The sequence below is a fragment of the Rhincodon typus genome, chromosome 36, assembly GCF_021869965.1.
Source record: "Rhincodon typus isolate 14 chromosome 36, sRhiTyp1.1, whole genome shotgun sequence".
NCBI classification, from domain to species: Eukaryota; Metazoa; Chordata; class Chondrichthyes; order Orectolobiformes; family Rhincodontidae; genus Rhincodon; species Rhincodon typus.
Genome location: NC_063367.1, coordinates 23,124,076 through 23,147,459, shown reverse-complemented (window position 1 = coordinate 23,147,459; position 23,384 = coordinate 23,124,076). Strand labels below are relative to the sequence as shown.

The following is a 23,384-nucleotide window of genomic DNA, read 5'->3' as shown; positions in this document are numbered from 1 at the left end:
CTATGATGGCTGTTGGGGTGTATTTAAAGGGATTGGTTTCTCTCTATCTGTCTACTGTGTACAACAGGAGCTGCAACATAAAGCTGACCAGATGCATACACAGGTTCAACCTGCATTAGCAGATTCTGTTATTGGTTCCAATCCCATTTGTCAGAACCTATTTCAAACCAGCCAACTGAGCTAACCAACCCTCAACATACTAAAGACAGTATCAGCAAACCAGTATCATCAGGCTAAAACCATTAGCCATTTACTTCCGACTAAGATAACTAAGAAAACCATAAGCCTACAAGAAAATAGTAGGCAATCTATATTTATAGAGTCAGAGAGTCATATAGCATCTAAGGTTTTAGAGTAGATTTGTAGCTTGGGTTGTGGATGTTGTGGTTGGTTGGCTCGCTGAGCTGGTTCGTTGTTTCGCAGACGTTTCATTACCCTGCTGGGTAACATCATCAGTGCAGCCGCCAATGAAGCGCCGTTCTGTTTTCCTGCCTATTGTTTAAATTCTGGAGTCCATTGAGCTGGATTACCTCACTTCCGGTTTTCCTTCGCAGTGGAATGGAAATGGGGTCCAGCTCTATGTGTTCGTTGATGGCTTTCTTCGTGGGGTACCACACTTCTAGGAATTCCCGTGCTTGTCTCTGCTCTGCTTGTCCCAGGATCTTGGTGTTGTCCCAGTCGAATTGGTCATTCTCCTTATCCATGTGGATAGAAATGAGTGAGTATTGGTCGTGTCTTTTTGTAGCCAATTGATGTTCGTGTACCCTTGTTATTAATCTCCTTCCTGTTTGTCCAATGTAGTGTTTGTCACAGTCTCTGTTTGTCACATCAACCCCATGACAACTGCTCACCTGAACCAAAGACCCACTACTCACTATGGACGGGACCAATGTCATATACAAGATTCCCTGCAGAGACTGTGACAAACACTACATTGGACAAACAGGAATTCCCTGGTCCCCAATACCTCATCTTTACCATGGACGTCCAGTCCCTATACACTTGCATTCCCCGTGCAGATGGCCTAAAGGCCCTCCGCTTCTTCCTGTCCCGCAGGCCCGACCAGTCCCCCTCCACTGACACCCTCATCCGCTTAGCTGAATTTGTCCTCACCCTTAACAACTTCTCCTTCAGTTCCTCCCACTTCCTACAGACACAGTGGGTGGCCATGGGTAGCTGCACGGGCCCAAGCTATGCCTGCCTCTTTGTAGGTTACGTGGAACAATCCCTCTTCCAAAGCTACACTGGCCCTATCCCCCACCTCTTCCTCCATTACATCAATGACTGTATCGGCGCCGCCTCATGCTCCCATGAGGAGCTTGAACAGTTCATCCACTTCACTAACACCTTCCACCCCAACCTTAAGTTCACCTGGACCATCTCTGATACCTCTCTCTCCTTCCTGGACCTCTCTGTCTCCATCTCTGGCATCCACCTGGAAACCAATATCCATTTCAAGCCTACTGACTCCCACAGCTACCCAGAATACACCTCCTCTCACCCACCTTCCTGCAAAAAGGCTATCCCCTATTCCCAATTCCTTCACCTCCGCCGCATCTGTTCCTGAGATGAGGCATTCCACTCCCAGACATCCCAGATGTCCTCGTTTTTCAAGGGCTGCAACTTCCCCTCCACAGTGGTCGAAAATGTCCTCAACCGTGTCTCTCGCATTTCCCGCAACTCATCCCTCACACCCCCTCCCCGCAATAACAACCAAAACAGAATCCCTCTCGTCCCTACGTACCACCCCACTGACCTCCGAACCCAACGCATCATCCTCCGACACTTCCGCCATCTGAAATCGGACCCCACTACCAAAGACATTTTTCCCTCCCCACACTTATCTGCTTTCCGGAGGGACCACTCTCTCCGTGACTCCCTTGTCTGCTCCACACTCCCCACCAGCCCCACCACCCCCGGCACTTCTCACTGCAACCGGAGCAAGTGCTACACCTGCCCCTACACCTCCCCCCTACCCCCATCTCAGGCCCTAACAAGACCTTCCACATCAAACAGATGTTCACCTGCACATCTGCTAATGTGGTATACTGTATCCACTGTTCCCAATGTGGCCTCCTCTACATCGGGGAAACCAAGCGGAGGGTTGGGGACCTCCCTGCGGAACACCTACCCTCGGTTCGCAACAAACAACTGCACCTCCCAGTCGCGAACCATTTCAACTCCCCCTCCCACTCCTTGGACGACATGTCCATCCTGGGCCTCCTGCATTGCCACAATGATGCCAACCGAAGGCTGCAGGAACAGCATCTCATATTTCACTTGCGAACCCTGTAGCCCAAGGGTATCAAGCTTCAAAATCTCCCCTCTCCTGACCGCTTCCCAAAACCAGCCCAGCTCATCCCCGCCTCCCTAACCATTCCTCCCACCTCAAGCTCCACACCCATCTCCTACACACTAGCCTCATCCCACCTCCTTGACCTGTCCGTCCTCCCTGGACCGACCTATCCCCTCCCTAACTCCCCACCTACACTCACCTTTACTGGCTCCAACACCGCCTCTTTGACCTGTCTGTCTCCTCTCCACCTATCTTCTCCTTTATCCATCTTCATTCCGCCTCCCCCTCTTTCCCTATTTATTTCAGAATCCCCTTCCCCTCCCCCATTTCTGAAGAAGGGTCTAGACCCGAAACGTCAGCTTTCCTGCTCCTCTGATGCTGCTTGGCCTGCTGTGTTCATCCAGCTCTACACCTTGTTATCTCAGATTCTCCAGCATCGGCAGTTCCTACTATCTCTACATGAAACATCAGTTGGCTACAAAAAGACACGACCAACACTCACTTATCTCTAACCACGTGGATAAGGAGAACGACCAATTCGACTGGGACAACACCAAGATCCTGGGACAAGCAGAGCAGAGACAAGCATGGGAATTCCTAGAAGCATGGTACTCCACGAAGAAAGCCATCAACAAACACATAGAGCTCGATCCCATTTCCACTCTACTGCGAAGGAAAAGCATCTAACTATTCTAATCCCATTTTCCAGCCTTGTACGCCTTGGCATCACAAGTATACACCTAGAGTCATGGAGATGTACACCACGGAAACAGATCCTTTGGTCCAACTCGTCCATGCCACCCAGATATCCTAAATAAATCTGGTCCCATTTGCCAGCATTTGGCCCTTATCCCTCTAAACCTTTCCTATTAATGTACCCATCCAGATGCCTTTTAAGTGTTGTAATTGTACCAGCCTCCACCACTTCCTCTGGCAGCTCATTCCCAAATACTTCTTAAATGTTATAAGAGTTTCTGCCTCTACCACCATCACATGCAGTCCTACCGGCCTTGAAACTTTAACTCTGTTTTTCTCTCCACTGATGCTGATAGATCTGCACAGGTTCTCCAGCACTTTCTATCTTTTATTTTGGGAACCATCCTACTCACCAATGACACTGTACAGGGAAGGCTGCAAAAGATTAGAGTCTTGCAGGTTATGGAGCTGAATAATAAATCTGATCCAAGAATATGTTACCATCTGACAGATTAATTCTAACTATTTAAGTACTTACCTACCATCTTCCTGTAGACTTATGGTTTTCTTAGTTGGAAGTAAATGACTGATGGCTTTAGCATGATGATACTGTTTTGCTGATACTTGACTTTAGTATGTTGAGAATCAGTTGGCTGGTTTGTGGAACTGTGTGATACTAACATCATGGGTTCAATTCATGGACTGACTGAGGTCACCATGAAAGTCCCACCTTCTGAACCTCTCTCCTCATCTGAAGCATGGTGATCTTCAGGTTAAACTCACCACCAATCATCTCGCTCTAATTTGGTCCTCTGGGAATACGGTGACTTTACCATTTGATTTAATATATTACAGAGTAGATCGGGAAATATGATGCACTTTCAAATACATCCCTGATGCATTACATAGAATTAAGTGGTAATTGTTAATTTTGCATACCACCCTCATGTTAACTATGGGACAAAACCTAGGAGCATTGATCTCCTTACAGAAACTCTGCTATGAATTTAAGTGAAAAGATTGTGTTGATAGGATGACACAGAGAGTTCTATTTATAACATACAATTGAAGCTTTTATCCAAACTTATTTCTATCCTCAAAGGGCCAAAGAAAACTCAAGAAGCCTTCACAGAACCTTTGTTTATGAAACATGAAGCAGGTTCCCTTTAAGTGAGACCAGATGGAACAGCTATTCCCTTTGAAATCATGAAATTAAAATCATAATCCGTAAAATTTCTTCAGGAAATGTTCGAATATGAAGAAGAGAATTTCCTCATCTGCCCCGATGTAAAAGTTTCAGTAGATGGCCATTTAATTTCAGAAACAGTTGCTGTACTTTCTGGATTTTGTTTGTATTTAATGTGTTCATTGTCTACTTCACCCAGAGAATACTAGACTGTTAGAAACTTGAGACAGTAAAGGGACCACAGACCGAGACAGGGAATAGGAGCTTGAGATGACTGCTGTCATTACAAACAGCAAGGTGGAAGCTGTAGGGTCTGCTGCACATTTCCAGCATTTGCTGTTTATATTTCATTCCTCCCACTGTTTGGTCACTCAATCCTCTGGAGTACTTGCAGTATTTTCTGTTTTCCGAACTGTCTTCAACTCCACCTCCTCTCCCACACATCCTGATCCTGGGAAAGGTGCAGAGCCAGTCCTTCCCCTCTGCTGATCACAACCCAATTGGAGGTGAGTGGTAACTTCAGGTCATCATTTGCCCAAACACAGGGAGATCTACAGCCTTGGGAGTAAGGTTCTACAAATCCTGCATCAGAAGTTTTAACCTCCTCCACAATCTGCTTCAATATTGTCACACTCCACAGAGAAACACCCCAGGAGGACTGACGTGGGGGTAGGGGGGCAGTGAGTAGCAGACAGTAAGAAGTAAGGGGTAGATACCAAAGACACAGCCCAGAGTTTTGAGGGATTTTTTTGAAGTTGGGAAATTGTGTGGTCTATGGAAACTCCAGAGACAGAGGCAGAGAGATTAAAAATCAGCAGCTGATGGTCGAAGACAGGGAAGTAGAAGTATTCTGGAACTACTGTGTGGGGCAAGAGTTGAAAGAACTGCAAATTAGCATGAAGGCTAGGCATAGTAAAATCATAACAGGATCTATAAATGAGGATGTGGAGCTTGATTTAAAGAACTAGCAGCAGATGGTGGCTGCACTAAAGTCTGTGAAGGGAACCCAATTATAACAAAAACCAAAAGAACTGCGGATGCTGTAAATCAGGAACAAAAACAAAGTTGCTGGAAAAGCTCAGCAGGTCAGCAGAACTGAGGAAGGGTCACCAGACCCGAAATGTTAACTCTGTTTTCTCCTCCACAGCTGCTGCCAGACCTGCTGAGCTTTTCCAGCAACTTTGTTTTTGAACCCAATTATAACGTTTTGTCAGCTTGCAGCTGAGGAGAATTTCCAAGTCTTTCCACAAAGAAATGAGTATGATCCGAAAAGGGTGCGATCTAGGTTTAAAAGGGAATTACCTGTCCCTTCCTTGCTGTTCCATATTAAAATTCAATATGTATTATTCAACATACAGTATTCAACTGTACTGGGAGGAATTAGAATGTACTACAATGTAAGACAGCTGTGAAGTGGAAACTAGGTTACTGAATGGCCTGGACAGAGTGACTGTTGGAAAGGTGTTTACATTGGCAGGAGAGACTAGGACCTGAGGACAAAGCCCTAGAGTAAAGGGAAGACCTTTTAGATCGGAGATAAGGAGAAACTTCTTCAGCCAGAGAGTGGTGAATCTAAGGAATTCAATGCCACAGAACGCTGTGGAGCCAGGTCATTGAGTATATTTAAGACGGAGATAGATAGGTTCTTGATTGTCACGGGGATCAAAGGTTATGGGGAGAAAGCGGGAGAATGGGGTTGAGAAGCTTATCAGCCTTGTTTGAATGGCGCAGCAGACTCGATGGGCTGAATGGCCTAATTTCTGATCCTGTGTCTTATGGTCTTATAGTAAAGTACAGATTCTTCGGGTTTGTGACTCAGATGTCAGGCCTCACTCACCATCTTCCCAATCATCATCACATAGGGCCCAAGGTACTTGTTGACACCAAAGATGTCAAGGACACGGATATACCAGATGATGATGTCCACACAGTAGATGACACGACCATAGCTCATATAGGGTTGACTCTGGAGCCGCAGTAACACACCACAGCTGAAGATAGCGATGGCCACCATGTCAGTGACATTCCAGTATTCCTGCATCCACACCTTCACCTTCTGCCTCAGTTTACTTGGCTCTGACATCAGAATCTAAATTTAAAAATAAATTAACAAGAATGAATTTGTCATTACTCATGAGGCACAAATATGTCACCCCAATTTGTGTACATTTATGGTGAGTTTGGTGTAATACATATGAGCATACAAATTAGATGCAAGGGTAGGTCATTTCGTCCTCCAAGCCTGCTCTGCCATTCAATAAGATCATGGTTGATTGATTACTCCAGATTCCCATCTCCTTCTAAATAACCTTTCATCCCATTGCTAATCAAAACCTTCTAACTTCAAAGATTTTGCTTCCTCCACTTTTTGAGGAAGAGGGTTTGAAAGAGTCATGACACTCTGTGAGAAACGTTTTTGCCTCACCGCTGTCTTGAATGGATGATCCTTTAATTTGAACAATGCCCTTAGGTCGAAACATCAACTTTCCTGCTCCGCTGATGCTGCCTGGCCTGCTGTGCTCCTCCAGCTCCACACTGTGTTATCTCCGACTCCAGCATCGGCAGTTCTTACTAGCCCTTAGATCTGGATTCTTTTACAAGAAGGAAGATCCTTCACACACCATTCTTGTCAAGTTCCCTCAGGATCTTGTAAATTTGAATCAAATTGCCTCTTACTGTTCTAAACTCCAGCAAACAAAAGCCTAGTCTGTCCAATCTTTCTTTATAAGACAATCCACCCATTCCTATCAATCTAGATATTAGTCTGGTAAATGTTCACCAAACTGTTTCTGATACATTTTCATCCTTCCTTAAATAAAGAGACCAATACTGTACACAATACTCCACAATTCTCCAGACTGGTCTCACCAGTCCCCTGTACAATGGAATCATAACTTTCCGACTTTTGTATTCCATTCCCCTCACAATAAGGAACAATATTCTATTAGCTTTCCTAATTACTTGCTGTACTCGTAGTTTAACCTTTTGTGAACCATGCACCAAGAGGCACATATCCCTCGACAATTACTCACCATTCAGATAATATGATTCATTTTTACTCTTGCTAAAATGGACAATTCTACATTTTCTCATCTTCCTTTTGACAGATGCTAAGCTAATTGGCCTGTAGTTACCTGATTTTCATCATTCTCCTGTGATGAATATTCATGACAATGTTATTATTGTGATTTTAAATTGAGTTCTTGAAGTGGACTTTAAAGAGGCTTTTCGAAAAGACCCTTGAGGTAAATACTTCGATGCTTTTGAAAACAAATAGTAGAAGACAGATTTTTAAAAATGGGCTATTAACTAGAAACAAGATCATCTTGATGAGTATATGAATAGGAAGGGTTTACAGGGATATGGGACAAATGCTGGCAAATGGGAATAGATTTATATAGAATATCTGCTCAGCATGGACATGTTGGACCAAAGGATCTGTTTCTGTGCTGTACATCTGTATGATTCTATAACTTATGTCCTATGACACAGGGAGACAGTGCCATTTGACAGTCTTCAAAACAGTCAGGGCAGAACACAGAATAGTACAGCACAGGAACAGGCTCTTTAGCTCACTATGAATGTACTGATCATGATGCCATTCTAAACTAATCACATCTGCCTGCACATGGTCCATATCACACATGTGTCTAATATATCTGCTTCTACCACCTCCTCTGGCAACATGTTCCATGCACCTACCACACTCTGTGCAAAAGACTTGCCTCACACATGTCCTTTAGACTTCCCCCCCCCGTCACCCATATTTGTGCAATTATCTATCTTTTCTTTAAGTTTGATGTTATCTTTAACCTTCTTCATTAACCATGGATGGTGGATCCTTTTCTTGGAACTTTTCTTGTAAGGACAGAGGATATGGATCCTGGAAGTACACATACAGATGGGATAGGTTTTTCAGTGTCCAAACAGATAATTACTGGAGTATTAGTAACCTGACAAAAGCCTTGGCAGGCAGTAGACTGAATGAAACCTTCAATAAGTTAGTAACCTTCTGTTTCAGTTGATGACCATTCTGCTGCATTCTCTGACTTGTCTGTGGTCAGTGATCTTTGACCCCAACACATAACCTTGCCCAAAACTGACATTCTCCAACTGACCAATGACACTCCCCCAAAACCAGTGACCTTCCTGCATGGTCAATGACCTTTTCCCAAAGTTACCTTCCCCATTACAGTCTCCCATGTTAAGGTTAAATGTACTGAAACACAGATCTCCATTTTGGGGACACCATAACTGAAAGATCAGGTTTGAAAGTGACAAAATGACATGATTTCCTCACCTCCCTGATTTTCTCAACTGCCAACATCAAAATGTACGAAATGAGAATCCATTCTGCAATCGAGGGCAAACCATCCATCTTCACCAGTATTACATAGTTGTAGAGCAGCAAGTAAGCAAGATATGCCATCTGTGGAAGAACAGACAGAGATGCCTTCTGAATAAGGAGTACCTATAATTTCACAGGGTGTGCAAAGATCAATAACAAAGTGTATTTGCAAGCTGAAATATCAGAGACAGTGGGACTCTTTCAATAACTTAGATTCTTAATGAGTACTTTGCGTCAGTATTCACCGAGGAGAGGGACATGACGGATGTTGAGGTTAGGGATAGATATTTGATTACTCTAGGTCATGTCGGCATAAGGAGGGAGGGAGTGTTGGGTATTCTAAAAGGCATTAGGGTGAACAAGTCCCCAAGTCCGGATGGGATCTATCCCAGGTTACTGAGGGAAGCGAGAGAGGAAATAGCTGGGGCCTTAACAGATATCTTTGCAGCATCCTTGAGCACGGGTGAGATCCCGGAGGAGTGGAGAATTGCTAATGTTGTCCCCTTGTTTAAGAAGGGTAGCAAGGATAATCCAGGTAATTATAGACCGGTGAGCCTGACGTCAGTGGTGGGGCAGCTGCTGGAGAAGATACTGAGGGATAGGATCTATTTACATTTGGAAGAAATGTTATTAGTGATAGGCGGCATGGTTTTGTGCAGGGAAGGTCATGTCTTACCAACTTGATAGAATTCTTTGAGGCAGTGACAAAGTTGATAGATGAGGGAAGGGCTGTGGATGTCATATGCATGGACTTCAGTAAGGCGTTTGATAAGGTTCCCCATGGTAGGCTGATGGAGAAAGTGAAGTCGCATGGGGTCCAGGGTGTACTAGCTAGATGGATAGAGAACTGGCTGGGCAACAGGAGACAGAGAGTTGTAGTGGAAGGGAGTTTCTCAAAATGGAGAACTGTGACCAGTGGTGTTCCACAGGAATCCGTGTTGGGACCACTGTTGTTTGTGATATACATAAATGATCTGGAGGAAGGTATAGATGGTCTGATTAGCAAGTTTGCAGATGACACTAAGATTGGTGGAGTAGCAGGTAGTGAAGGGGAATGTTGGAGAATGCAGCAGAATATAGATAGATTGGAGAGTTGGGCGGAGAAATGGCAGATGGAGTTCAATCCAGGCAAATGCGAGGTGATGCATTTTGGAAGATCCAATTCAAGAGTGAAATATACGGTAAATGGAAAAGCCTTGGGGAAAATTGATGCACAGAGAGATCTGGGTGTTCAGGTCCATTGTACCCTGAAGGTGGCAACGCAGGTGGATAGAGTGGTCAAGGCGGCATACGGCATGCTTTCATTCATCGGACGGGGTATTGAGTACAAGAGTTGGCAGGTCGTGTTACAGTTGTATAGGACTTTGGTTCGACCACATTTGGAATACTGCATACAGTTCTGGTCGCCACATTACCCAAAAGGATGTGGATGCTTTGGAGAGGGTGCAGAGGAGATTCACCAGGATGTTGCCTGGTATGGAGGGCACTAGCTATGAAGAGAGGTTGAGTAGATTAGGATTATTTATATTGGAAAGACGGAGGTTAAGGGGGGACCTGATTGAGGTCTACAAAATCATGAGAGGTATAGATAGGGTGGATAGCAAAAAGCTTTTTCCCCAGAGTTGGGGACTCAATTACTCGGGGTCACGATTTCAAGGTGAGAGAGGAAAAGTTTAAGGGAGCTATGCGTGGAAAGTTCTTTACACAGAGGGTGGTGGGTGCCTGCATCATTTAAAATGTATCTAGACAGATACATGAATGGGCAGGGAGCAGAGGGATACAGGTCAGGGATCTGAATCGGCGCAGGCTTGGAGGGGCGAAGGGCCTGTTCCTGTGCTGTAATTTTCTTTGTTCTTTGTATAACAACCAGCGCAGACACAATTGACTGAATCAGCTCCTTCTGTACCGTACAATTCCACAGTACAGAGTGTCTAAGGCAGAATTTCAAAACATCATAATTCAAAAATAAAGTGATCAGGATAAGGGCATATGAGGGGTAAGCAAGTCTGCAATTTTCTGATGGATTAACGTTCCCACATTCCACTAATCCTCAATCCCTTGTCCACAATATTAGGAGGCCATTCAGCCTATTGTGCTAGTCTGTGAGTTACCAATTAGTCCCACACCATTATCTTTCCTCATGGCCATGCAAAGCTGTCCTTTTCAAGTTTTATCTGAGTTCCAAATGGAACCCTATATACTTGTAGGGATGAATAGCACCAGTACAAAGAATATTACGTCAATGAGCAAAGTTGGAGCAAGAAGTACAAAAAGTCTAAAATCAGGGTTACTTTGCATCTATGAGAATGCATAGAGTCTAGTGAATATGTTTGGGGAATTACATGTGCATATTGTCAAGTGGAGATATGATGACGTCACTGTAACAGAGACCTGGCTCAGGGAAGGGCAACAAGGTGCAGAGCTGGATGAACACAGCAGGCCAAGCAGCATCATAGGAGCAGAAAGGCTGACGTTTCAGGCCTAGACCCTTCATCAGAAAAGGGAAGGGCAAAGCTGGTGTTAAATATTCCTTGGTATAAGCTAAGAATCCATTCTGCGGAGCAAGCCATCCATCTTCCCCACAGTTAACACAGCAAGTAAGAAAAGAAGGCTGAGGCCTGACCTTATAGAAGTTTATAAAATCTTGAGGGGTATCGGTAGGGTGAATAACCAAGGTATTTTTCCCCAGGGTAGGGGAGTCCAAACTAAAGGGTATAGTGTAAGGTGAGAGGTGAAAGATGTAAAAAGGACCTGAGGGGTGAATTTTTAACACAGAGGCTGGTGCATGTACAGAACGAGCTGCCAGAGGAAGTGGTGGAGGCAGCTACAACTATAACATTTAAAAGTCATCTGGATGGGTACATGTATCGGAAGGGTTTACAGTGACATTGGCCAAATGCTGGCAAATGGGAATAGATCAGTTTAGGAGATCTGTTCATCCCAGACAAGATGGACCAAAGGGTCTGTTTCTGTGCTGTACATCTCTGTGACTCGATAAAAGACAGGGAAGGAGGAGGGTGGCAGTATTGGTTGAGAAGCGTGCTAGAGAGAAAGGACTTTCCATTGGGTCCAAGGATAGAAAAAAATATGGCTGGAGCCAACGGACAAAAAAAGTGCAATTATATTCCTCGGTGTAGGATTTCTTTTTCTCACATTCATGGGATGTACATCGGGCGGCATGGTGGTTCAGTGGTTAACAAGGCTGCCTTACAATGTCAGGGACCCGAGTTTGATTCCACCCTTGAGTGACCATCTATGTGGAGTCTGCACTTCCTCCCTGTGTCCATGTGGGTTTCTGCCAGGTATTCCAGTTTCATCCCACAATCCAAAGATGTGCAGGTTAGGTGGACTGGCTATGCAAAATTACCTATAGTGTCCAGGGATGTGCAGGCTAGGTAGATTAGCCAAGGTAAATATGGTGATAGGCTGGGAAGGTCTTCAGAGGGTCAGTGTAGACCTGACGGACCAAATAGCCTCTTTCTTCACTGTAGGGATTCTATGTTTTGTGTGGTCATTGCTGGCTTGCTAGAGCCATTTCAGAGGGCATTGAAGAGTCAATTTCTGTCAGTGTGTTCTCACATATATGCCAGACCAGGTAAGGATGGCAGAATTCCTTCCTGAAAAGGATACTGGTGAATCAGATTGGTATTTATGACAATCAGCAGTGGTCACACGGTTGCTATTAGTCTCGCATTTCATTCTAGATTTTTTTATTGTATTCAAATGTCACCATCTACCAAAGTGGATTTGAACCAAGACCTCAGAACATTAGCCTGGGTTTCTGGATTACTATTACTATTACCACTAGGCCACCATCTCCCCATTCCTCAGGGATGAAGTGGGCCAACTGGATCAAGTGTCAGTGAGGGAATATTTCGGAGACAGTGTTCATTGTATCATTATATTAGGACGAGAATAGAAAAGAACAACAATCCAGAGTAAGAATAAATAACTGTGCGACAACTGACACTACTGGGGTCAGAAAGGAGTTGGGCCAAATAGACTGGAACCAAAGGAACAACAATAGCTGAACAATGGACTATCTTTTTAACATCGTTTGAGTACAGTCAAGAAATATTCCCTAAAAGGGAAAGGAAGGGCAAACCAATCCAGAGCTCCCTGGATGAAAAAGAAGATAGAAATGATAATAAAGAAGTAAAAGTGTACTTATGGCAGGCATTTTCAGGTAGAAAATACAATTAGAAACAATACCAAAGGTTCAGAGAGGAAGTGAAAAAACATATTCGAGCAGCAAAGTAATCCCAAAGTCTTCTTTAGGCACATCAACAGTGAAAGGAGGGTAAGAAGAGGATGAGGAAGATGTAGATCCTACTCAGGCCACAATGATAGAAGAGGAAATTCTATACTTGGAAGGGTTCAAAATTGATAAGGAGGAATTACTGGATAGCCTGACAGTATTTCAAATTGACAAAAAAACTGAATGAATACACCAAGGATATTGAAGGAAGTGAAAGTTGAAATTGGAGGGGTACTGGCCATAAACTTTCACTCAAGAGAGGTGCCAGAGGGCTGGATAATTATAATTTACATCCTTATTCAAAAAGATTGTGAGCGTAAGTCCAGCAATTACAGGCCAGCCAGTTTAACTTCAGAGAAAGGGAGGCTTCTGGAATTCAGAAGAATGAGAAGTGACATTATTGAAACATATAAGTTTCGGAGCAGAGTTGATAGGATGGATGTTGAAAGGATGTTTCCCTTTAAGGGAGAGACTAAGGCATACAGTTAAAAATATGGCGATGAGGAGAATTTTCTTTCCCTCAGAGGATTTGTGTCTGCAGAATTCTCTTCCCCAGATAGCTGGGAAGGCAGGGTAATTTAATATTTTAAAAGCATAGTTAGATAATTTCTTGAACTAACAAGAGTGTCAAAAGGTGTAGAAAATAGGTGGGAAAGGGGAGTTGAAGCCATAGTCAGATCAACCATCATCATATTGAATGGCACAGCAGGCTCAAGGGACTGAATGACCCACTCCTGCTCCTTTCTCAATGTTTTTTATTCATTCATGAGATGTGGGCATTGCTGGCAATTCCCCTGATGGCAGTTGACTCTAAACATTGCTGTGGATCTGGAGTCACATGTGGACCACGGTGTATTAATGGGAGACACAGGGTAGCGGTGGAAGGATGCTTTTTGGAATGGAGGGTTGTGACAAGTGATGTTCCACAGGGATCAGTGCTGGGACCTCTGCTGTTTGAGGTCTACAGAAATGATTTGGAGGAAAATGTAGCTGGTCTAATTAGTAAGTTTGTGGATGATACAAAGATTGGTGGAGTTGTGGATAGTGAGGAGGATTGTCAGAGGATATAGCAGGATATATATCAGTTGGAGACATGGGCAGAGTATTGGCAGATGGAGTTTAATCCAGACAAATGTGAGGTGATGCACTTTGGAAGGTCAGGTACAGGTGGAAATTATACAGTGAATGGCACAACCTGTAGGAGTATTGATATGCAGAGGGATCTGGGTGTGCAGACCCACAAATCATTGAAGGTGGCAGTGCAGGTAGATAAGGTAATAAAAAAGGCCTATGGCATGCTTGCCTTCATTGGAAGGGGCATTGGGTAGAAGGATAGACTAATTATGCTGCGGCTAGAACTTAAGTTAGGCTACACATGGAATATTGTAGATAGTCTAGTCACCACACTACCAGAAGGATGTGGATGCTTTGGAGAGGGTGCAGAAAAGGTTTACCAAGACATTGCCTGGTATGGGGCATTTTAGCTATGAAGAAATGTTGGCTAGACTGGGTTTGTTTTCACTGGAATGCAGGAGGTTGAGGGCCGACCCAATAGAAGTTTATAAGATTGTGAATGGCATGGATAGAGTGAAAAGTATGAGGCTTTTTTTCCAGGGTAGAGGGATCAATTACTAGGGGAACACAGGTTCAAGGTGCGAGGGGGGAATGTTTAAAAGAGATATGTGAGGCATGTTTTTCACACAAAGGATGGTGAACACCTGAAACACGTTACCAGAGGAGGTGGTGGAAGCAGACACAATAGCAGTATTCAGGAAGCACCTGGATGAATACATGAATAGGAAGGGAATAGAGGGATACGGATCCTGTAAGTGAAGACAGTTTTAGTATGGAAGGGCAAAATGTGCCGGTGCAGGCTTGGAGGGCTGAATGGCCTGTTCCTGTGCTGTATTGTTCTTTGTAGAATAAGTAAGGATGGCAGATTTCCTTCCCTAAAAGGACATTACCGAACCACATGGGTTTTTACAATAGTGGTCACCATTAGATGAGTCTTTTTAAGATCAGATTTTTTATTGAATTCAAATTTTACTATTTGCCATGGTGGGATTCAAACCCATCTACTGAGAACAGTGGCTTCAGGTTTGCGATTATTTAGTCCAGTGACATTACCACTACCTAGTGGCTAATAGATTTAGAGAAATGATTACACAGCAGGATCAGTCAGATAGATAGATGACTGTCAGAAAAAGTAAGAAGGTAGTTCAGAAGTGTCCTCCCTCAAACAGATACTCAGTTTTGGGTACTGTTGAATAGGATAGTCTCTTAGAGGAAAATAGAAGAGACAGTCAGATCTTGGGCACTAAGGATGTATCTTATGTTAAGTGGAGTTGGTCAAAATTTAAAAGAATAATTGTTTCAGGGGACTCTCCTGTCGAGGGTACAGACAGAAGATTCTGTGGCAGTGAATGTGAACCTAGGATGATATGTTGCTTTCCTGGTGCCAGGATTAAAGGGATCTCAAAATGTCTGAAGCAAATTGTTAAAGGAGGGGAGTGAAAAACCAGAAGTTATTGTATGTGTTGGTAGGAAGTGACAGTCATGGAAAAGATTAAGGCTTTACAGAGTGAATAGAAGACATTAGGTGGAAGATTAAAAATCAGACCCTCAGAAGTAGTAATCTCTGGTTTACACCTGGTGCCAAGCTCAAATGAGGGAAAGAATAAAAGGGTAAAAGAGATAAATCAATGGCTGAAGAGGTGGTGTAATGTTCAAGGATTTGCGTTTTTGGATCACTGTGATCTCTTCTGGGGCAGATGAGACCTGATCAAAAAGGATAGGTCTCACCTGCACTGGAAAGGGACCAATATCCTAGCAGGAATATTAAGGGAGACTGTAAACTATGAGAGGGGGTGGAGGGATCCTAAGTAGCAGAGTAAATAGATAGATGAGGATGGTTTTAAATCTGAAAAGATCAAGTTAATTAGAAAAGACAGACAAGAGCAAGTCAGAGAACAAAGTAATTCTATAGAATTAAACTGCATTTATTTCAATGCAGGGGATCTCACAGGTAAGGCTGATGAAGCATGTTTGAGAACATGGATTGGGACATCATAGCTATTACAGAAGCTGGGCTGAGGGATGGACAGGACTATCAGCTCAATGCTCTGGGTTTCAGATGCAATAGGAAGGATAGAAAGGGAGGGAAAAGAGGAGGGTGAGTGGTGTTTTTGATTAAGGAAAACATTCCTGCTGTAACTAGAAAAGATATTTCTGAAAAATTCTCCTGTGAAAATATATGGTTGAAATTAGAAATGAAAAAGGAATGATCCTTTTGATGGGCTTGTACTATAGACCTCCCAATAATCACAGGGAAATTGAGGAACACATATATAGACAGATCTCAGATATATATATATGAATAATAAGGTTGTAATATAGGTGATTTTAATTTTCTAAACATTGACTGGGACTACCATAGTGTTAAAGGTTTGGATGGTGAATAATTCAAGAAAATTTTCTTTATCAATAGGTAAATATTCCTACGAGAAAAGGAGCAAACCTTGATCTTCTCTTGGGTTATAAGACAGGGCAAGTGACAAATGATAGTAGGGGAACACTGGGTCTAGTGATCATAATTCTAGTTGTTTTAAAGTGGTTATGGAAAAGGATAAGCCTTACATGAAAATTAAAGTCTTTAATTGGAGTAAGGCAATATTTAATGGTATGAGACAAGAACTTCTAAAAATTGATCGGAGTAGAGTATTCACAGATCAAAAGGACATCTGATAATTGGGAGGCTTTCAAAAGTGTGATTACAAGAGCTCAGAATCATTATGCTCCTGTTAGAGTGAAAGGTAAGGCTGGTAGGATTAGAGAACAATGTATGAATAAAGATATTGAGGTTCTAGTCAAGAATAAAAAGGAATCATATATTAGATATAAACAATTGAGTTCAAATGAATCGCTTGAACAGTTTAAGGGTGTAAGAGCATTTTTAAAGGAGAGATCAGGAAGACAAAGAGGGGATATCAGAAAGCCTTGGCAAATAAGGTTAAGGATAATCCAAAGAGATTCCATAAGTACATTAAGAGCAAGACAGCAATTAGAGAGAGAGTAGGGCTCCTTAAAGATCAAAGAGGTTGTCTTCGCACTGAACATCAGGTGATAGGAGAGATGTTAAATGATTATGTTGCATCAGTTTTTACTGTGGAGAAAGAAATGGAAGCTAGAGAACTCAGGGAAATAAATATTGATGTTTTGAAAACAGTTCACATTACAGAGTAAGAGGTGCTAGAGGTCTTAGAAAATATAAAGGTGGATAAATCTCTGGGACTTGATCGAGTGTATCCTAGGACATTGTTGGATGTACGGGAGGAAATGGCAGGGTCCCTTGCAGAAGTATTTGTATCATCTATAAATACGGGTGAGGTGCCGAATGCCTGGAGAGTGGCTGATGTGCTTTTGTTTAAGAAGGGGTGTATGGAGAAGACTGGGAACTATAGGCCTCAGAGTCAGACTTCAGTGGTGGGTAAGTTGTTGGAAGTGATTCTGAAAGATAGAATTTATATGCATTTGGAGAGGCAAGGAATGATTAGGGATAGTCAGCATGGTTTTGTGTGAGGGAAATCACGTCTCACAAACTTGGTTGAGTTTTTTGAGGAAGTAACCAAGAAGATTGATGAGGTCAGAGCAGTAGGCGTTGTTTACATGGACTTTAATAAAGCCTTTGACAAGGTTCCGCATAGTCTACTAAAGTTAGTAAAATTAGATCACATGGGATTTGGGGTGAGCTTGCCAATTGGATACAACATTAGCTTAATGGCAGGAGACAGAGAGTGATGGTGGACAGTTGTTTTTCGAACTGGAGGCCTATGACCAGCAATGTGCTTGGGGGATCGGTGCTGGGTCCACTTTTGTTTGTCATTTATATAAATGATTTAGATGAGAATATAGAAGGCATGGATATTAAGTTTGCGGATGACACCAAGATTAGTGGTATAGTGGATAGTGAAGGAGATTATCCAAGATTACAAAGAGATCTTGATCAATTGGGTCAATGAGCTGAAGAGTGGCAGATGGAGTTTAATTTGGATAAGTGCAAGATATTGCACTTTGGTAAACAAACTAAGGCAAGACTTATACATTTATAGGGGAGGCAACGGCCTAGTGGTATTCTCACAGGACTGTTAATCCAGAGACCTGGATAACATTCTGTGGACCCAAGTTCAAATCCTGCCACGGCAGATGGTGGAATTTGAATTCAATAAAATGTCTGGAATTAAGAATCTAATGATGACCATGAATCCATTGTCGATTGTTGGGAAAAACCCATCTAGTTCACTAATGTCCTTTAGGGAAGGAAACTGTCATCCTTACCTGGTCTGGCCTACATGTGATTCCTGACCCACAGCGATGTGGTTGACTCTCAACTGCCCTCTGGGCAATTAGGGATGGGCAATAAATGCTGGCCCAGCCAGCAACGCCCTCATCTGTTAATGAATAAAATAATTAAAAGTAGGGCCATGGGTAGTTTTGTAGAACAGAGACACCAAGGTACATAATTCTTTAAAGTTTGCATCACATGTAGACAGGGTGGTTAAGAAGGTGTTTAGCATGCTTGTCTTCATTGCACAGACTTTTGAGTATAGGAGTTGGGACATTATGTCGTGGTTGTACAGGATGTTGGTGAGGCCTCTTCTGGAGTAGTGTGTCCAGTTTAAGTCACCCTGTTATAGAAAGGATATTATTAAGCTGGAGAGGGTTCAGAAGAGATTTACCAGGATGCTGCTGGGAATGGAGGGCTGGAGTTGTAAAAATAGACTGGATAGCCTGCGACTTTTTTCACTGGAACTTAGGAGTTTGAGGGGTAACCTTATAGAGGTTTATAAAATCATGAGGAGTATAGATAAGGTGAATGGGAGGTGTCTTTTCCTTAGGGTGGGGGATTTCAAGACTAGGGGGTGTATTTTTAAGGTGAGAGGAGAGAGATTTAAAAAAGTCATGAGGGGCAATTTTCTTCACACAAGAGTGGTTCGTGTGGGAAGTGGTGAATGTGGGTCAGTTACAATTTTTAAAAGACATTTAGATAAGTACTTGAATAAGAAATGTTTGGTGGGATATGGGCCAAGCGCAGGTAGGTGGGACTAGTTTACTTTGTGATTATGGTCGGAATGGACCAGTTGGATCAAGGGGTCTGTTTTCGTTCTGTATGACTCTATAGCTCTACATTTAAAGCTGGAATTTACTGTATGGAACCAGAATTTAACAATTGGTGCATTGTAGAACTCATAAATCTTTCTTCCAATTGGGATACTTCTGTGATTTTCCATCCCATCTTCTTCATCTCCTTTTCTTGAAACAGCCTCAGTGTTTGCATCCTGAAATAACAAGAATAGAATTTCATACTGGACAATGTATATACCTGGTCTGGACAACGTACACGGTCAGTACTCCACACTGGACAACGTACTGCTGGTCAACATAGTTCAGTCCCACACTGAGCATATTATTCACTTGCTCAGAGTCTGATGTTTCCTGTTTTAGTTTTTTAAGGTTAAACTTCATGGATTATGCCCTCATCCCAACTGTCCTCCCACGCTCCCCCACCCCCCAACTAGTGTCATCCTCTGTCCCATCCCACACACTTCTGACCCACTTACATTGTCTTCCTCCTTCTCTTTCCCCTGTTCGTTGTCCCCAGTTGCTTCATACGATAAATCATCACTACTTTTAAACTCCATGAAGAGAATGGCTGGTGGGAATATGATTCCCAACATAATCTGACAGGAGATCAAAATCATGTGTTAGTAAAGTAGATTCAGGATGAAAAGTGACCACAGGACTGATTTGTTGTATTTTATAAACACTTATGATTATAATGTAGGCAGTTAGATCAAAATTAAAATACCACATGGAACATGGAAACATTTGAACAATGCATAACTCATCACATTGCAGTTTAATTGCACTTGCCACATTAACAATCCCTTGACAAATGTCTTCATGTGGATAATGTGCTGGAAAAATAGAAACTCTTTTTTTTCTATATCACACTTGCCATTTCTCCAGGATGTCATGAAGCACTTTACAGACAAGTATGTCACGTTGAAGAGGAGTCACTGATTGTAATCGAAGAAACACCAGAGCCAAATCATGCACAACGAAATACAATGACAGCAATAATTTGGGGAAATGGTGGTGTAGTGGCAATGTCACTGGACAATAATTCAAAACCTCAATGTTCTGAGGATTGGGTTCAAATGCCAGAATGGCAGATGGTCAAATTTGAATTTTAAAAAATCAGGAACAAACAGCTAAGATATAACAACCATATAATCATTGTTGATTGTTGTAAAAACCCGTTGTCTTCAGTAACAACACAGTGTGGAGCTAGAGGAACACAGCAGGCCAGGCAGCATCAGGGGAGCAGGAAAGTTGATGTTTTGGGTCGGGACCCTTCTTCAGAAATGGGGAGGGGGAAGGGAGCTCTGAAATAAATAGAGAGGACGGGTGGGACTGAGGAAGGTTGTTGGGATAATGATAGGTGAGTGCAGGTAGGGAGTGGTGGGGATTGGTCAGTGAGATGGATGGAGCAGATAGGTGGGAGAGAAGATGGACAGGCTGTTTCAAGTCAAGGAGGCGGGAACGAGAGGGAGGGTTGGACATGGGAATGAGGCCGGGCAGTGGAGAGATTTTAAAACTGGTGATTTCCATGTTTAGGCCATTGGGCTGTAGGCTCCTAAGGCGGAATATGAGGTGCTGCTCCTCTAGTTTTCAGGTGGTGTCATTGTGACACTGGAGGAGGCCCAGGATGGACGGGTCACCCAGGGAGTGGCAGGGAGAGTTAAAATGGTTGGTGACTGGAAGGTGTTGTCATTTGTCGTGCACAAGAGCGCGGATGCTCTACAAAATGGTCTCCGAGTCTCTGCTTGGTCTTCAGTAATGTGCTTTGGAGAAGAAAAGATGCTTTCTTTAACTGGTCGGGTGCACGTGATACTCCAGAGCCACAGCAATGTGTTAGCATCTGTTATTAGGGATCGGCAATAAATACTGGGCTAAACAGTCACACTCACATGCAGGGGGAATGGAAGAGAATTGCATTCATTGAGCAATAGAAGATTTTTAAAGATGCATCATGGTAGCAGAATCATAAGGATAAATGAGAAGATATTATGATTATAATTATAAAAAGATGAATGGGTTTGCATTTATATTTTGTGATTGAAGCAGTAATCTGAGAATTGCACCTTAAGGCCAGGATTTTTCCGCATATGAAGCCGTCCCATCCACATGTCAGTCAGTAGCATCTGGCTGCAAGTGTGTGCGATGAAGTCGCGGTGTTTTGCAGTCACTGCCAGTTTCAGGCAGGTTGAATCACTCCAGTTTTTCAGTTCATACGTCAGCAGTTTCATGGCCACCTGCTCATCGTGTTTGTATGATTGGTCTAACAAGTCGACAGCAAGCTGCCCAAAATCCCTTCAAAAAAAGAGAGAGAAACAGTGAGACAGGACAAAGGAAGAGAAGCTGTCACAGATATGTAACTGAACAGCTCACAGGTCCTTGATCAATTTTAGTTTTAATTCTGCTGTTGATTATATTTTAATAGGCTGCAAAGAAGTAACTGCATTTTAGAGAAGAACAGGAGAGTGCATTTGAAAAAAAGCAAAGAGAATTGAGTGTGGGGTCAAAAGGAAGGGGGACTGACTTTGAGTTGTTGTCCAGGTCCTGCGAGATGTCATCCACGAGCTCACTGCCAGAACACTCGTTTGACATGGCTTTGTAAAGCTTGCAAGCGACAAGGGCCTTGGCCAGAGCTTCTTCACCATGCTGCCAAAAAAACAACGCCATTCTCTGCCGTTTCATCAACACAGCCCACACCAGCAGCTCATGGAACGGATGGGTGAATCGGCCAATGGCTGGGTCATCCTCATCAATGTCAATCTCTTCTTCCTTCTTCTTCTTTTTCTTCTTCCTCTTGGATTTTGAGGGTGGTTCATCATCCTGGGACAGGCCACAAGCAGGGTTAAAAGCACGTAGCAAATATCCTTTCACACCAACAAATCTCTCATTCACCAGCACTTCCCATGATGCCAGATCACATGAAGGAGAGAAACCAAGGGCTTGCGACCAGGCTCATCTCAAAAGTGCAAACATCTGTTTCATTCAAAAATTAATTCTCGCATCAAGTTACTTTCATCTTCTCCTTGGAAAATAAAAATGATAAAGAAAATAAAAGTGATATTGGGGAAAAGTGCAGATTTGGGAGAAATCAAGGGGGTGTGTACAAAATGCCAGCATTGGATTTAATTCCACTAACATGATGAGTAAAGTAAAATAAAACAAAGAGCTGTTAATGCTGGAAATCTAAAAGAAACAAAACAGAAATAGCTGGAGAAACTCAGCAGGTCTGGCAGCATCTGTGGAGGGAAACAGAGCTAAGGTTTTGAGTCCGGTTAACTGTTCTTCAGAACTGTTTAGAAGAAGGGTCACTGGACTCGAAACATTAACCCTGTTTCTGTGTACTGTGTAACACACACTGACAATCACAGGATGGAGAACCAGGGCAGGGTGCTGCTGCTGTTTTATTAAAGATCAGATTCCATGTGGTGCAATCAGAATACCCTGGACACCTGTTCACAGGAAGGAGATTCTTGTATCTGGGAGTGGACTGTGCAATACCTGCTGGGGAGGGGGTCAAGCAATTGGGACCAATATTGATTGTTGCAAGTCACGTGGACAAGTGGCATTGGGAATAAGCAAGCATTAATTTCATGAGATTTTCTTCTGAATGTTGTTCCTCCATCTATCTTATTGGGGGTGCAGTGTCAACACAAAGTCATTGGAGCACAGCACTGAAGCTATAACTTTAACCTTACTATCATGTGTATCCTCCCTATCATGTGTGTCTGCCTGTACACATCATTACAGTCCTATTAGTGACACAGTTACCACGTTACATGGACATTGTTACATAGCATTACCATGTCACACCCATCAATTCCCTGTAACCAAATGGAATTACCTGATTATACAGGCAGTTACTGTATTACCTGTGTAATTGCCCCAGTATACAAAGAGTTACTCTCAATACCCATGTTGTTATAGTCTTTACTCTGTTTAAAAGAATACGTGGAGGTGCCAGTGTTGGACTGGGGTAGATAAGGTGAAAAATCACATGACACCAGCTTATAGTCCAACAGGTTTATTTGAAAACACAAGCTTTGGAGTCTTGCTCCTTCTTCAGGTGTTAGCGAGAGATCAGAGGATTCCATTCAGTCACAGGAAACTGTGAAATGATCACCTTTGATTAAGGGTCAGTCTTGTTGGATAAAGCAAATGATGCAAAGACTCACTCTCAATGTGAAGGGTTAGAAAGGGCAAACACTGAAGACATCTGCAGGGCATGGAGTAAGAATGACTCCTTGGGGGAAGACAAGGTTTGGCAGGGAGAAACAGAACATACCAAGGATCAAAAGGAATCAAAAACCAAATGTACATCAAAAATACAGCATCAAGAGTTCTTCAAACATCACTCACCTCCATTCCCAGAAGTTTCAGAGCTTTTGGCTGCAGGAAGACAGAGTGAAATAAATTAACAAACAGAGAGTAAGAGCTAGTCACCTCACAGAGCACGAGACAACAA

The 23,384-nt window shown here is 43.0% G+C and overlaps 1 protein-coding gene across 4 annotated transcripts in view; it reads right to left on the bottom strand.

The window, feature by feature from the left end:
- Positions 1–23,384, bottom strand: part of trpm1a (transient receptor potential cation channel, subfamily M, member 1a) — a 70,732-nt gene that overhangs the window by 16,979 nt on the left and 30,369 nt on the right. For 2 of the 4 annotated variants that reach the window (XM_048617069.1, XM_048617072.1), the window contains exons 15-21: positions 23,279–23,308; positions 21,447–21,742; positions 20,989–21,217; positions 19,387–19,521; positions 18,988–19,119; positions 8,479–8,607; positions 6,016–6,267 (exon numbers count right to left, since the gene is read on the bottom strand). In XM_048617069.1, the coding sequence (XP_048473026.1) occupies positions 6,016–6,267; positions 8,479–8,607; positions 18,988–19,119; positions 19,387–19,521; positions 20,989–21,217; positions 21,447–21,742; positions 23,279–23,308 (1,203 nt within the window). The remainder of the gene's footprint in view (positions 1–6,015; positions 6,268–8,478; positions 8,608–18,987; positions 19,120–19,386; positions 19,522–20,988; positions 21,218–21,446; positions 21,743–23,278; positions 23,309–23,384) is intronic. The other 2 variants (XM_048617068.1, XM_048617071.1) reach the window with 1 other exon arrangement.